The sequence below is a fragment of the Condylura cristata genome, unplaced genomic scaffold, assembly GCF_000260355.1.
Source record: "Condylura cristata isolate star-nosed mole 26May11 unplaced genomic scaffold, ConCri1.0 scaffold00022, whole genome shotgun sequence".
Lineage (NCBI taxonomy): Eukaryota > Metazoa > Chordata > Mammalia > Eulipotyphla > Talpidae > Condylura > Condylura cristata.
Window position 1 is genome coordinate 9,373,171 of NW_004567123.1, and position 16,489 is coordinate 9,389,659.

General features: G+C 36.2%; 1 protein-coding gene across 1 annotated transcript in view; it reads left to right on the forward strand.

The window, feature by feature from the left end:
• Positions 1-2,983: 2,983 nt before the first annotated feature.
• The window catches only part of SEL1L2 (sel-1 suppressor of lin-12-like 2 (C. elegans)), an 85,353-nt gene continuing 71,847 nt past the window's right edge, over positions 2,984-16,489 (forward strand). Inside the window, exon 1 of the mRNA XM_004687159.1 lies at positions 2,984-3,116. Within this exon, the coding sequence (XP_004687216.1) occupies positions 3,059-3,116 (58 nt within the window). The 5' untranslated portion in view covers positions 2,984-3,058. The remainder of the gene's footprint in view (positions 3,117-16,489) is intronic.

Here is a 16,489-nt window from a genome sequence, read left to right on the forward strand (position 1 = left end):
GCCTAATATAACTTAGTCTCTTAAATATCTTTCATTAAATTAAGACACATTTCTTAATTTAATTCTCACAGAGATCAGGTAGGATGTGAATAAAGACAAGTTAGTTGTATTTATAGTCTATGGAAAGCAGTAAAAATAAAAAATAATTGAAGTGTTAGGTAATAAGTCAGAAACAGTGATTATGAACAAGTCTTTTGAGATGATTAGAAACTGAAGGATAAGTAAAGATAATAGTTGGAAGAATACTGGAGTTGGGGAATTTTTGTACAGGAAATTGAATGAAAGGTTTTAAATTAAGAAGACGTATAGTGACAAAAAGACTGAAACAGAGGGAAGTAGAGAGAAATAGACCTAAGTACCAGAGAAAGTAGATTTAGAAGGAATCAAAAGAGAGAGGAAAGGGCTTGAATTTAGAATACAGGAAGAATATTTCATCTTTTGGGATGAATTAGAATGAATACTGGTAGAATGAATAGATGGAGATTTTTTTAAATGGAAGAAAGTCAAAGGAAGATAAGTCAAATAACCTCAATTTCAGTAATTAAAGCAGAACCATCTGCTGATAATTCTAGATACTAAAGAGAACTGAAAAAAAAAATCTTTGGGGGGATATGTTAATGAAAGATATTTAAGAGATTATATTATATTAGGCACAATTTAAAAGGACAGAAGTTATAAAAGTTCCATTTTGAAGTCCCTTGGTGAAAGGAAAAGACATCAGGAACTCTGGTAGACTGAATAATAGTTCCAAAGACTGCCAGGATGTAATCTTTGGAAACTATGAAAGTTACCTTATTTGGCAAAAGGGATTTTGATAATGTCATTAAAAATCTTGATATGGAAAGATTATTCTCTATTATCTTGGTGGACCCTAACTGTAACCACAGCAAGTAGACTACAGAGAGGAAAGCAAAGAGATGACTATGCAAAGAGTGGTGATGGGGTCACAAGTCTAGCAGTTCAGGGAGTCAATTATAACTGGAAAATACCAGACAAGGAATAGATTCTTCCTTGGAGACTCCAGAAGAAACTACACCTGCCCTTGAATTTAGTCCTGTAGAACCCTAGAACCCATTTTTGTTGTTTTAACCCACTTAACTGATGGTAATTTGTCACAGCAGTAATGGAAAACGTATAAAGGGAGTAAACCTGTAAATTAAAGCAAAAAGATGTTTGGTTCCGAAGTAATGACCTGAATATACTGTATGGACATATTTTAGGAGTAATTTCTCAAATAGCTTCATTGTTTTTTTTTCTTTTTTTTTTTTTAAAGATTTATTTATTTAATCATATAGAACTGGGGTACAGGCCAGAGATGTGGAGGGTGAGAGGATTCACCAGAGACAGAGAGCGGAGCAGAACAGGCAGATCGACAAAATACACTGCTGAGGGAGCAGCGGGAAGCAGCGGCAGGTCAGGAGAGGTCTGCCACGCCGTGTGGAGCTCCTCCGGGGCACGCGGGAATTGAACTCATGGGGCAGTGGCTTAAACCTCTTAGTGCTGTGCTTTAACCTGCTGCGCCACCAGGGAGAGCCCAAATAGCTTCATTCTTATTAAATATACTTAGTATTTTCATGCTTTCACCTAAATATTCATTTTTATTTCTGGCCCTAGCCTTAAGGACTCTCACTTGTGAAATGTCCATAGTGTTTTAAATAGTAGTAAAGAGTAAAAAATTAGTCATTTTAAAGGACCATTTTGTTATAATTTAATGAAACACCTTTTTAGAAAAGTCATTGATGATTTGAATTTGTCTGATATGGTCCACTAAAAACTCAACAGTTTCTTAGTTAATGGGATAATTTTTTTAAAGATTTATTTATTTATTCATATAGAACTGGGGTACAAGCCAGAGGTTCAGGGGCAGTGAAAGGATTCACCAGAGATAGAGTGGGGAGCAGACCAAGCAGATTGACGAAGTATACTGCTGATGGGGAGCAGTGGGAGAGACAGGAGAGGTCACTGTGCCATGTGGGTCACCTCCCTGCCCAGAGATCGAACTCACACTTAAGAGACTGTCATAGCTTGCAGTGCTACATCCTAACCCATGGCACCACCAGGGAGAGCCAGATAAATATTTTTACCTGAGAAGGGACCAAATGGTCCATGTGTTTCTTGCCTACTGTAGTCTTAAAATAAAGGGCTGTTGTATCAGCTCAAGTATTGTATTTGAACTGGGAACAAACCTGGTGGAAAAGGAGTGACCTAGTGGGTAGGTACTCACCTACACGCTGAAGAACACAGGACACATAAACACGTGTCCTTTGTTATTCACACTGGGAATGAGGAAAAAGGGAAAATAGAAAAAGAAAAATAGAAAAAAAAAACTTATTAGCTGGCACATGGCCAGAAAATATCTGGCCTACCCCAGAGTGGCCAGTGAGCAGAGATCAGGCTGAACCCAACAAAGCAAGGTGGTAATTTTCTGCTGAGCAGAGACCAAGAGTACAACACCACCAAGCAGAGACTAGAGCATAGGGATCACAGCCATAGACACAGTATTAGTAAAAGAATGGCCAATCAGCACTCTGTCCTTTTAATGTGCTTGGAGTGGTGGGTCTGCTCGTCCCTTAGTTCCCAGCAACCCCTTCAGGACATTAAAGGATTGAGCCATCCATCCACTGGCTTAGAATTGTTTTATTCCCACTCACAAATTGAGTTTTCAATGAGTACAACTGCACCTCTGAAAGTAAAGTAAAAATAAGAACTTCCATCAGCCCTGAAACATTATTTGAACATTAATGTGAACATGTACAAGTTGGACTTTTGGTCACAACCTTTAACTTCAGATGGCAACTCCTACCTATTTCAAGCCTACCCCTTGTCTCCCACAAGAGAGTGATAGCAGCCTAGATGTGGTTCCTTCCCATACCTAGCTTTCTCAAACAGCTACATTCATTCTGGGTTGAAAAGAACTTCCTAGCACCTCATTGGTCAGAGTAGGAAATGGTTACTTAGCAACAAAGCCCTGTCCCACACAGAACTGAAAAGAAGAATCTTGTGGGCCAGCCATCTAGTTCTGCCTGTGTTACAGTGAAGAGGCGCTGTCTACAAGAAGATGAAGCCCTTGTGCCTCTTAATAGAGATACTGATAATTCTTGGGGTCACAATGAAAAGTAAGTTTTTCTCCCCCTGTGGTTCCCTATGAAGGTCTTTTCAGTAGCACTAAGGGTATAATATCGGAAGTAAACTTGCTATAGACCCAGTTAACACCACTTTATAAGTGCTGAAAATATGTAATAAAATAGATAGTGATGATACTCTCTCATTTAGGACAGTATTTGGGAAGGGCATTTGTGTATGTGTGTGCATATAACTGAGTATATGAGAAGGAAGGAGGAAGATAATAAAAACTGAGCAAATACATTAGGATAGCAATGTAGTAATTTTTAAAAAGATGTTTGACCTAAGCGGATTGCAACTGAGATGAAAAAATGCACAAAAAATATGTAAAAAATAAATTAATATAATTTAAAAACTAATATAATAAACCCAAAAAAGGAAATATTTTGAAAGTAAAAAAAATCCTTAAATATTAAAAAAAAAAGATGTTTGAGACAGTCTGTTAAGTTCTGTGAAATCTAGAATATTGTGAAGATCTAGTGCCAGGATTTTAAGGGAAAATATAAAACTTAATGTGTAGTAACATGCAATAAATTTATAAACTTATAATTTAAAATATTTTCATGAAAATAGCTTACTTTTCATTGTGAGGCCACATAGAAATCCTTTTATGAAATATAAGAAAAGGGAAATCCATATAGATAGAAATATCAGTTATGCATGACGAAGGAAAGGAGAAAGAGAATTTATGTAATGAGTAGAGAGTACACTTCCGGGATAATGGGAAATTTTTGAAGCAAGAGAAATATGGTAGTTGCAACATTGTGAATGCACTAAATGTCTCACAATTGTATTTTTTTTTAAAGATTTATTTATTTGTACATACAGAACTGGGGTACAGGCCAGAGGCTCAGGGGCGGTGAGAGGCTTCACCAGAGACAGAGCGGGGAGCAGAACAGGCAGATCGACGAAGTACACTGCTGAGGGGAGCAGCGGGCGGGTCAGGAGAGGTCTGCCTCGCCATGTGGTCTCCTCCGGGGCAGGCGGGATTTGAACTCATGCGGAAGTGGCTTTAGCTTCTCAGTGCAGTGCTTTAACCCGCTGCGCCACCAGGGAGGGCCTCACAATTGTATTTTTAAAGTGGTCGATTGTATATTACAAATTTCACCTCAATTTTGAAGACACGATGCAGTGCTTTTAAAAAAAAAATCCTGTTAGGTTCTTAAAAGATTAAACAAAGAGTTGGTATATAATCTTATATACTGTCTTATATACATATGTGTGTGTATACATATGGTATGGGAGAGGGTTAAATAGAGACAGGGATGATGTTTATGAGCTCTTTCTGGATTATGGCACTCTGTAGGGTCAGGCATGAGTTTTCAACAGATTATTTATTGTTTGAAGTTCCACAAAGACTTAGGAAAGTAAATAGTGGATAATAAGTCTTTTGGTTTACAAACTAGTACTAAAAGACTTAAGATTCATGCATAAAATCAGCTCTTAACCCCATTCATTTTTCCCTCTCCCTGCAATCTTTGTCCTAGGTCTCAAGACAAAACACACAGAGATTAAATGCGTGTATGTGAGTGTTTATATTTATTTATTTGTATAAAAGCGTCAGTGTGTATGTGCATATTTATATGTGTGTGTCTTATATGTGTGTGCGTACATACATATGAATATGTGTATGTGTATACAGGTCTATTTATGTATATACCTTGAATCCATTAATGACAATGCATCACCTTTATTTAGGATTGCTTAAGCTGTCCTTTTCTAAGATGTCCTTTCTGTCATTCTGCTAATCAGTCTTCCCAATTAGATTTTATTTGCTCCATATTAGGCTTCAGTTATATCTTGTATCACATACCTGCCACAAGAATTCTCTCTGCTAGTGACAGCCTGTGCCTAATGCTGACAGCTACTTCCCATCTATTAAGAATATTTCCTCAAAAACACCAAATAGTCCAATGATTAGCAACCCAGTGTTCACTCACTACTTTCATCACTTTACCTCTTCGCAGCTTTGACACTATTCATCATCATTTTTTCTTCTATACCTCTGTAGAACCTTTTAAGACTCTTACTAGTTTGTTTTATTCAAACTTCCTTTTAAACATTATGACCAAACTTCAGTGTTAAGTTCTGTGACTCTAGTTCTCTCTTCTCGACTCCATAGCTTCATTTATATGTATTGTATACAACCTTCATCTTCCTCTTAAACTCTAGTCCTGTAAGTCAGCTGTATGATATTCATGAAGCAGGTATGGACTGCGTATGTCTTAATTTCAATACTGTATTCCTCATAGAATCATTGCTGAGTCTCCTCTTGCCAAGGTATCGGTATCCTTCCCTACTATTTTATCTCTCAAGTAGGAAATCAGAAAAATCATATGATCAAACAGTTATAATACCCTTACCATCAATTAATCAGTATTTCTACTGATAGGACTGAGGCTTAGAGTGGTGTAATAGATTCACCAAGGTAATTTTGCAATAGGTCTGGAACCAGAATCTCCTAATCCTTTACTGGCATTCCTTCACCAAGTCCTATTGATTCCACAGTGGTTCTCCCATTTATGCATTTTTCACTGTCTCATTTTATAGTCTTACTTCATTATCTTTTATATATACTGCTGTTCTTCTAACTCTCCCCTCTTTAAACCACTACTGGCTGCCACTACACTACTCATTAAACCACTCTCCCCTGCTATTAATTGTATTCTTAAATACCAGATCTGGTCATGATTTTCTCCTTCTTTGCACCTATTTTTTTAAACAATATAGCAGTTTATTTTTACATCATTTTGTGCATTTTTTCATCTCATTTGTAATCTCTGTGGGCTTCCCATCACCAAATCACCCATGTGACATCACCATAGTCAAGTGCATTTCCCTCCCCCCACTGTTTCTGATCCCATTTGCCACCCCACCTCCGTAAAATGTCTCTGTTATATAGCTGTTTATTATTATTATTATTTTCTCTCCTGGTCCATTATACTCCTGCTATGAGTGAAACCATCCAGTATTTTTCCTTTTCTTTCTGGCTTATTTCACTAAGCATGATCTTTTCCAGCTCCATCCATGTTGCTGCAAAAGGCATGTGTTTATTTAGTTTGTTTGCTGAGTAATATTACATTGTGCATATGTACACATCTTTTTAATCCAGTCATCTACTTTTGTGCATTTGGGCTGTTTCCATGTTTTTCCAATTGTAAATGAGCAGCACTAAACATGGGGGGTGAACCTATTTTTTATAGAATTAAGTTTCAACATCTTGTCCAACAATCAAAATTCTATTTGATTAGATCCTAATTTCCTTTCTACTTTGTTTCCCCTAAACACTATATTATTTCAACCAATTCAAACTATTAGCACTCACTATACCTACCTAATTCTCTCACTTCATGCCTTTCTCAATATGCTTTGCAAATAAACAGACTAGCGATAGACGATCTTCAGGAATGGACTGACACCCTATAATCTTCCCCAACACTATCACAAATCGATTGTGTAATATCCAGCTCCTTTTTTTTTTTTTAAGATTTATTTATTTATACAGAATTGGGGTACAGGCCAGAGATGCGGATGGTGAGAGGATTCACCAGAGACAGAGCGGGGAGCAGAACAGGCAGATAGACAAAGTACACTGCTGAGGGGAGCAGCAGGCGGGTCAGGAGAGGTCTGCCACACCATGTGGGTCACCTCCAGGGCAGGCGGGAATCGAACGCATGCGGAAGTGGCTTTAGCTTCTCAGTGCTGTGCTTTAACCCGCTGTGCCACCAGGGAGGGCCCCCAGCTCCTTTTTTAAGATTCATCTGAAGTTCTACTTCCTTTAGGGAAAAAAAAATACTTTCCCAACTCTTTTTTGGTAACACACCATGACATTTTTCTCTTTAAAAAAAATTTATTTATTTGGGTACAGGCCAGAGGTGCAGGTAAGCAACTCAACCTCAGTTTGTTTTCAGCTTTCTACTAGATTGACAACTGAAACAGAGATTGCCTTTTTCCTACCTTTTGTGTCATCTACAATTCATGGCAGAATTTGGCACATTGTAGATGTTCAATTAGCACTTGTAAAAAGAAGAATAATAATGAATATCTGTGTTACAGTAAGATTTATTGTAACAAAGCCTGTAGAGTAGATCATGTAAACATTTTAATTATTCTGAATTTAAAGAACTTCAAAACCCTAAAGTATAGTGTTTACTGACACCTGAATTCTCTAAAGGATTGTTTATTTTTATTCCATATCATCAGTTTGTTATTCTAAGTTTATATTCCCCAAAGTGATAGTCTTTGGGTATTTGTCTCAGAATCATATTCACTTGCCTGCAGCTGTTTCTGTATGCTACCAAACAGCTAGATAAATAAAAAAAAAATTAAAAATTAAATCAATCATCCAAATATTTGAAAATATAGTCGCATATGTTTGCTACAAAACAAACTGCTAGGTAATTGAACTACTCACTTTTCAGCCAATTGCTTTGGCAATATGATTATTATTAAACTCCAGCACAATATTTTTAATTGTACTCTTTAATTGTATGGATATCTGCAATTTATTTACTAGTAGCCTCTAATCTTATTTATATGAAATCAATCAATGAGATACGGCAGAGAAGAAAAACTTATTTCTTAAAACTTACAGACTTGGTGCTAAAGTTACGGTGTTGATTTTGACATGAATATTCCCAAATTGGAAAAAGTGATGTAGCTTTCCATTTTTTTAATAAGTCATCAGCTGGAAAATAAGATTGATTCACTTGCTTAAAAGGAAATTAATTAATGCTTAAAAGATAAGATATAGGGGTGAATTGAAAGGAAACATTTGCCCAAAAGTGTACAAAAAGACTTAAATATATGTACATGTGTGCACGTGTGTGCGTGCGCGCGCACACACACATGTGAGTTCCGGAAAATAAAGAAGCCCCACAGAAGAAGATTGTTGGTCTGAGTCAATAGAAGGAGCAGCTCAGGCAATTCTGATCCCTGCTCCTCTTACTACCACTACTATCGCCATATGCCAAGGAAGATAGCCCTCCCATTTCTTGTAGTGAAAAACAAGACTTTTTGGACTTATCCTCTGCTGAAAGCAAATGGTGTATAAAATACACAAACCTCTTAAATTCTTCAAAAGTTAAGAAGATAGTAATGAATTACCAGAAAAAAACATCTGAGGAAAAGCTAGAATGTAGAGAAGCAAGCAGAGAGCACCTGAGCAGGATGACGATTTGCCCTCCCAGGTTCTATAAATGAACATCCAAGTAGCTTTTTCTCCTGAGCCAAATAAATCTGAGCTTAATTTTAATACCCTCACAAAGGAAGGAGGGCAAAAACCAATGGTCAACACTTGTGCAAAACGAGGAATCTATTTGGAGACCATTTCAACACTAACCTAGGACTATAAAGTGCTGGGCTTAGGGGAAGGGCAACGCAAAAATAAACCTGCCTTTTCCCAGATCTTCAAAGATCTGACATCAGCAGAGCAAAGAGAAACGGAAACGAAATAATTCACCTCTGAGTATCTGTAGTCATACGCCAGTCCTCTTAGAGATCTACAACATAGGTTTTATATTCCCAAGCCTAGAACTGTTGTAGTTCTCAAGACATAATATGGCCATAAAATGGATCTAGAAAAAGAGAAAAACAAAATCCAAAGCCAGTAGACAGATGAAAGTAATAAAAATTAGAGCAGAAGTTAATGAAATAGAGATAAAAATGTTAATCCAACAGGTCATCAAAACCAAGAGCTGGTTTTTTGAAAAGATTAATATAAAGAAACACAAGAATCACAAAAAAATAAAATAAAAAATAATAACTTCATAAATTAAAGGGAAGTTATAATATATGCTACACAAATACAAAAGTCTGTAAGAAAGTATTGTGGACAAATATATGGCAACATATTGGACAACTTAGAAAAAACTGACAGATTTTTAAAAACTTATTTATTTTCTTACATTGTTCATTTTTGCAAAATGATTGGATTCTCCCCTATGGTATAGTCTCCTAAATTCTCCCATCACATATCACCCATAATCCATCACCATACCTTGTGCTCTTCCCTACCCTGTTTTACCCTTCTCTCTCCTCCCTGCTGATTGCCTCAGATCTAAGGTCAGCTTGCAAGTTCTGTCTTTTTCTTGAATTTTTATTCCATATGTCTACATTCCAGATGTAAGTAAAACCATTCAATATTTATGGTTTTCTTTCTGACTTTGCTAACATAATCCCTTCCAGATCCATTCATGTTGCTGCAAATGGCATAAGATTATTTTTCGATCACTAGGTAGTATTTTATTTTACATATATATGTATGTATATATACACACACACACACACACACACACACACCCCACAACACTTTGATCTATTCATCTTTTGGGGGGCATTTGGATTGTTTACATATCTTTGCTATTTTAAATAACATCATCAGACTTTAGGTTTCCTTTCAAGTTAGTGTTTTATGTCCTTAAGCATGGAATCACTGGATCATATGGTTGATAGATTATCAGTGTTTTGATGATCTTCCACACAACTTTCCATAGTGACTGGGCCAGTTTATAATCCCACCAACTCTGTAGGAGAGTTCCTTTTTCTCCACACCCTTGGAACATTTATTAAAACTGAAAAATTCTTGGGAACATATACAACATTCCAGAACTGAATCAGGATGAACTAGCAAACCTAAAGAGAGTCATCGTGAGTTTTGAAATTGAATTGTCCTTGGAAATAATTTCCAAGGACTCACCCCCCCCCAAAAAAAAAAGTCCTGGGATAGAAGGATTCACTCATGAACTAATTTAGTCATTTTAAGAAATACATATTACATATTACAAACCTATTATAGTGTCAGGTACCAGGTCCCAAATTAAAATGAGACAAATATGTGCTGGAATGATGAATAAAATTTGTATATTAGAAGGAAGACATTCCAAATTAGAAGTACACAAAAAAGAATGTGTGTAAGAATGAACACAGTGTACATATGAAGTAAGGAGCGTACAACCAGTTCAAGAAGAGTAGGGTGGGCCTGGAGATAAATTAAGAAAGATTCTGTACAGAAAAAAAATATATTAAAACATAAAAGAATATTCAACATCACTTATCATCAGGGAAATGAAAATCAAAACCACAAAGTGATATGATAGCACCTCACTTCTATGAGAATGGCCCTTATGGGTTTAGAGGGAGGGAGAAACAACAATGTTGGTACAAATGTGGAGAAAAAGGAAATCTCATATACTGTTGGTGAGAATGTAGACTGACCCAGCACCTATGGAAAACAGTACAGAGGATCCTCAAAATATTAAAAAGAGATCTACCATTTGATCCTTCAATTCTATTCTTAGCTATTTGTCTCAAAGACTGCAAAATCACTAATTCAGAAGAATATATGTACTCCTATGTTCACTGCTGCACTATTTACATTAGCTATATTATGGAAACAACCCAAGTACCAAACAACAGAGCAGTGGATTAAGAAGGCAACTTAGGTTGGAGGAGGCACAGTTAGTCTCGGGTAAAGACTTATGGGTGTTTTGGTGGTGAGTGCTGTATGGTGCCATACATTTATGGAGGTGTGAACCTATTCCCCTAAATCATATGCAGTGTTGCAAACTGATATTACCACAGTAAAGAAAAAAGGAATGAATGAACAAATGAATGGAAGATACACAAACTTATTTTTCTATGGTTAAAAGGAAAATAGGGTCTGATTATTGGGAACTTTATATTGCAGGCAGAGGAGAGTAAAAGAAACATAAATAAATGCCAAATTGTTGTCAACTACTGCCATATCCGTATCTCATTGAATTCTCCATACAACTCCTCCCACACCCCACCCACAATTGTACTCTGGATATAAGACAAGAATATTTTTCCTTGTTATATGGGTGAGAATACAGACTCAGATATTTTATGACTTATTGAATGTCAAATAGCTAAAAAGGGGTAGGATCAGAAATTGATTCCACATCTTCTAACTCCAAGCCCAGTGCTTAATCCACTGCATCCTAAATGCTTAGTAACATTTCACTTGACATGATAGTAAATAGCAACTTGAAAAAACTTGAATGAGGAAGTGACATCATATTCTCAATTGGGGTAATATGATATAGAACTGGAGGAGACTATTTTAGGACCTGGGAACCATGTCATAAAGTCCTAGACTGGGTTAGTAGCAATGATAATGGACCAGAAGTTACAACTCAATGAAAACAAATTTTTTTGGCATGGAATGAATGAAAAATGATCCATGATTTTGAATCTGGGAAACTGATAATCCCCACAGGCAAAAATTTAGAGCAGGAAACTGACTTAAATGAGAGAGCTCAAAAACAATGATTTAGTTTGGGACATTGGGATTTAGAGGTAATAGGAATATATCCAGGCTGCCTTACTCAGTCATATTTTGGGAAATTTCAGAGCCATTGGTGCCAATTAAAAATACAATTTAAATGCTTGCATTCTTCATTAAAATTCAAATTGAAAACTATCAATTACAAAGTTCAGTTTTTCAATTAAAGCTGCTCATTGTGTATCTTTAAGTTTAAAAACTTCATTGCAGGCCCTTCCTGGTGCCCCAAAGGGCCTTCCCTGGTGCCACAACAGGTTAAAGCACAGCACTAAGAAGCTAGGGCCACTTCAGCATGAGTTTGGTCTCAACCCTGGAGGTGATCCACATGGCTCAGCAGACCTCTCCTGAACTGCCAGCTGCTCCTCTCAGCAGTGTACTTTGTCAGTTCGCCTGTTCTACTCCCCGCTCTGTGTAGGGGTGGTGAGAGGACTCACCTGCACCTCGGGCCTGTATGCATAAATACATAAATCTTAAAAAAAAAAAAAAAAAAAACTTCATTGCCCCATTTCTAAAAGAGACATCACATTTTATACTCACCATTAACGAAGTCATAATTTACATACATGTATTAATGTATCATTATAAATTTTATTCCACAAACCCAAGAGTGTAAGAAACATAACTTTCTTGGACTTTTTAAAAAGATTTATTTATGCATACAGAACTGGGATAAAGGCCAGAGGAACAGGGTGGTAAGAGGATTCACCAGTGAAAGAATGGGGAGCAGAATAGGCTGACTGACAAGTACATTGCTGAGGGGAGCAGTGGGTGAGGCAAAAGAGGTCTGCTGTGCCATGTGGATCACCTCCAGGGTGGGGATCAAACTCCCACTAAAGTGGCTGCAGCCAGCCTCACAGTGTTATATTTTAAACTACTGTGCCACCAGGGAGGGCCACTTTCTTAGATCTTTAATAATATAATTAATTTCTATTTCAAGCTATCATGGTAGAAACTTCTTCTTGGTCCCACTCCAATACTTTCTTTCTTCCTAGGTCAGGGAATGTTTTCTCATTTTATGAAAAGGGCACAGAAGACTTTTATGTTATTTTGATATTACATATCAGGTATTATATATCCATTCTATTGTCTGGGTATAAATCTTTTCTAAATGTCAAAAGGAGCTTATTCCTTTTCTTCTGTCACATCATTTTTTTTTTCTGACTCACTGGGGAGCTCACTGATTGAATGTGGAGTTAGGGGAGAATACACAGGGTACAAAGAGAAACACTAGAAAAAAATCATTTAAACATTACCAGATATGATCTATTATATTTTCCCATCTGTAATTTGAAGTCCTCCCAAATTATTTCTCACCTAATCAAGAATTAATATGTGTGAGGCACTATGCCAGACACATTGCTTGAATTGTCCAGTTATACTTCAAATTGCTATTATGCTCTTTATTTGGACACTAGGAAATAACTAACAGATTTCTTAAAGAAATACTTTCAGCAATACTGAGTTATCAACATTCTCTGTTCAGTTAAAGCTCAGAAAGATTAAAATAAATAAAAGAACTTTTCATTCACTGTTACTGTATTCCCCCCATAACTTTAATATTTATGGAAATTTTGTCTTTTTTGCTCTTGAACAACGAACTTGAGACGTGAACTAAAGGTTATAAAATAACCTTTTCAAGAGATTGGCATTAAATTATACTTTTCCAAGAAGTCTACTATTAATAATATAACTAAGTCATTATTGTTCAGAAACAGAAAATATGTAACGTCAAAATGTATTTAGTTTTGGCCCTTCCTGGTGGCGCAGCGGGTTAAAGCACAGCACTGAGAATCTAAAGCCGCTTCCGCATGAGTTCGATTCCCGCCTGCCCCGGAGGTGACCACATGGCGTGGCAGACCTCTCCTGACCGTCCGCTGCTCCCCTCAGCCTTGTACTTCGCAGATCTGCCTGTTCTGTTCCCCACTCTGTCTCTGGTGAAGCCTCTCACCGCCCCTGAGCTTCTGGCCCACTCCAGTTCTGTACGCACAAATAAATAAATCTTTAAAAAAAAAATGTATTTAGTTTCTACAATATACTAGTATCTTCATTATTTATTATAGTGCTTGTATTGTAAATCTCATTAACATATATATACACACATATAATGTTTATATAATATATATATAAATTGATAATGCCTGAGTTTGGTCTCCTTATTGAGAAATAGTAATTGCTAGTTATTCCCACTGGAGTAATTCTCTTCTATGTGTGCCATTCTTGCTATATAAGTATTACAATCATTGTGTGATTGGAGACTGAACTACTCAGTACATAGAATATGGAGTCTTATCTAGAGATAGTAACATTAGCCAAGGGTTTTAATGAAAAGGTAGTTATCAGAGTGAGAAAAAAAAAGCAAAAGAGAAGGCAAAAATCAGTAGATGTTTCTGCAGATTCTTATATGATGGCATTTCTTAGTTTTATTTCAATAGGAGAGCCCTTTCCTCAATGATGCTTTTAAAAACTAGGCCTTTAGAAAAGAAAAATAAAAGTGATTGACCTTATTTGGCGGTGTATCTTTATAAAATAACAAATATGTGAACTTGATTTCTATAGTCATTACACTTTAATTCTATTCTAAGAGATAGGTACACCTTGCTATCATATTCTGTAGAAAGTGACACTCATAAAGGTTAAATAACATTCAAAATAACATGGTTAAGCGAAAAGATAAGCAATACTATTTCTAAACTTTATTCTTGATAATGTTGAAAGCTACGGATCTCACAAATCAAAATAAGAACATAAATTATTTTAAATCTGGAAATATTAATAAGTTCTATTTCACTCAATAGTTATTGTAAGAACTATTAAAATTAAAGAAAGCAAAGAACACCTTCAAAATAATCAGTAATTAGCAAAGCAGATTATTTTGTGTTTCAAAATTGTGTTCAAAATATGTAGTTGAATCTTGTTAAGGAGAAAGCTGGACATCAAGAAAGGAAGTTAGTTTTACAGTAAGTAAGACAAATTTAAGAGTTTACAAGCAAATATGTGTCTCGCTAAAAACAGTACTCAAGGAAAATTATACTGAGGGTAGATGTATGCTAGACTAAAATTAGAACAATCTTGATTAAATTAGTTAGGAGGCTGTTGTAGGAATGCAGACACAGAAAAAAATGAGGATCTGATATAAGCTATGCTATCTACAGGAAACAAAATACTCCCACAAAATTCCCTTTGGCAGAATTTCCTCTGGACATTGTAGGTACAAATCCTCACTCTTCTTTCTTCTACATTTCTCAATTATTTTTCCGGTTTCTGGTAACATGGATTTATCTGTATGCTTCTATTCCCAACCTGACCTGCTCCTATACTTTAGCCCTAGATGATGGAGTTGTTCTGGATGTCAGTTTTGTCTTTCATCATCTGTTTCACCTGTGCCAGCTTGGATTCCGTCTCTGGATTCTCCTGAGAATTGGATTTTTCTGCTTTCCAATCATTCTAGTTTGATTCCCAGGGCTTGCTTTCTTATGTAACTACCTGTCCTGGAATCAGCAGATTATATTTTCCTAGTTCCTGACCTGATGCACTCACCATCTGTTCACTACAGACTCTGCCTCCCAGTCCAACATTGAGAGCATGCCAGAGAAAAGAACTGAGGACTGAATGTTCAGAAATACATAAACATTAAGTGATATAAAATCAGAGAAGCTATAAAATTGGAGTTTGAAAGGATGAACAATGTCCAAGATAGTATAAAGTCACAGAAGCCAGTGTACTACACAGATTCTAGAAGACAATTTAGAAAAGAATTAGTAGCTAATAATATATCATTACTACATCTAACAGTTAAAGCAAATGAGTTAGATGAAACCCCATGTGAGTCATGAAACATCATTGTAGATAACTAGGAGAATCAATAAAAGATTAATGTTTAGTTTCTTTTGTATGAACAAAGAAACAAATATTCTTATTTGCCTAAAACTCCCTAGGCAGATTCCCCTGAGTACAGAGATTTTTTTATTTTTTATTTTTTTCAAAACTACACTCAGTAAAAGAACAGTCACATTAATCCGTGTTCCAATGTCCATTCAAAGTAAGATGAACCATGTCCTGGAAAAAAAGGTTAACCGTATTGGGGGAAATGAAAGGTAAAACAAGGAGTAATGCATATCAAATCTGCCATGAGAAAGTGCATCTGAAAAGAACTGTAATCAAAGATAATGTTTTTTATTTTTATTTTTTTCTAATCCTTTTTGCAGTACTAGACATAATAATGATTTATCTTCACATTATTTATTAGCCCAATGTAGCTTCTAAGAATTGAGAATTCTATCTAAGAAGTCCTAGTAGGCTGAAGAAATACAATTCAATTATCAATTGCTACACAGAAACATCTAAATACATACTGGTTTAAAACAATGATTCATTTATTTCTCATAATCCTGTGTATCAACTGGATATTTTTTCTACTGGTCTCGCCGGGGCTCACTCATGCAGCTTTAATCAGCTGATGATCAGCTGAGATAGTGGTCTTCTTGTTCTCTCTCTCCTTGTTCTATTTCCCTGACTTCTTCAGAGCATTGTGTTCTTAGGGCATAGTTCCAACAGGGTAAAAGAGGTTGAAAGAGCTAAAGAGTTGCTTTGGAAGTTGAACAGTGTTATCTGCCACATTTTGTTAGTCAAAGAAAGTCACCAGGGCAGTCCTAGAGTGGGGAAAGTAGTTTCCATCTCTTCTTGATGGGAAAATTGGGCAAAGTCACATTTGTAAGGGGTATAAACACAGATAATTATGATTCATTTGTGACCATTGGAAAAATCTAGGCATCAGTTATTCATATCTCTCCCACATGATTCTTTCCCTTCTAAGACTGTTCAAGTCATCATCTGTTTCAGTATCCATAATCTCATAATCTGCATCAGATCAAGATACCTCTGAGGTTCCTTGGGTACACTTTCAGAATCAAATACTATTAATAAAAGAGACAAGTTAAACTTTCATCTCTTACAGTCAATGGATATTGGCTAGATAGACCAAGCATGAATATCGAAGAAGGTGAAGGAAGACTTAACAGTAACTGACCCTTGAGGGCTTAGAAACCTACTCAGGTATCTGTC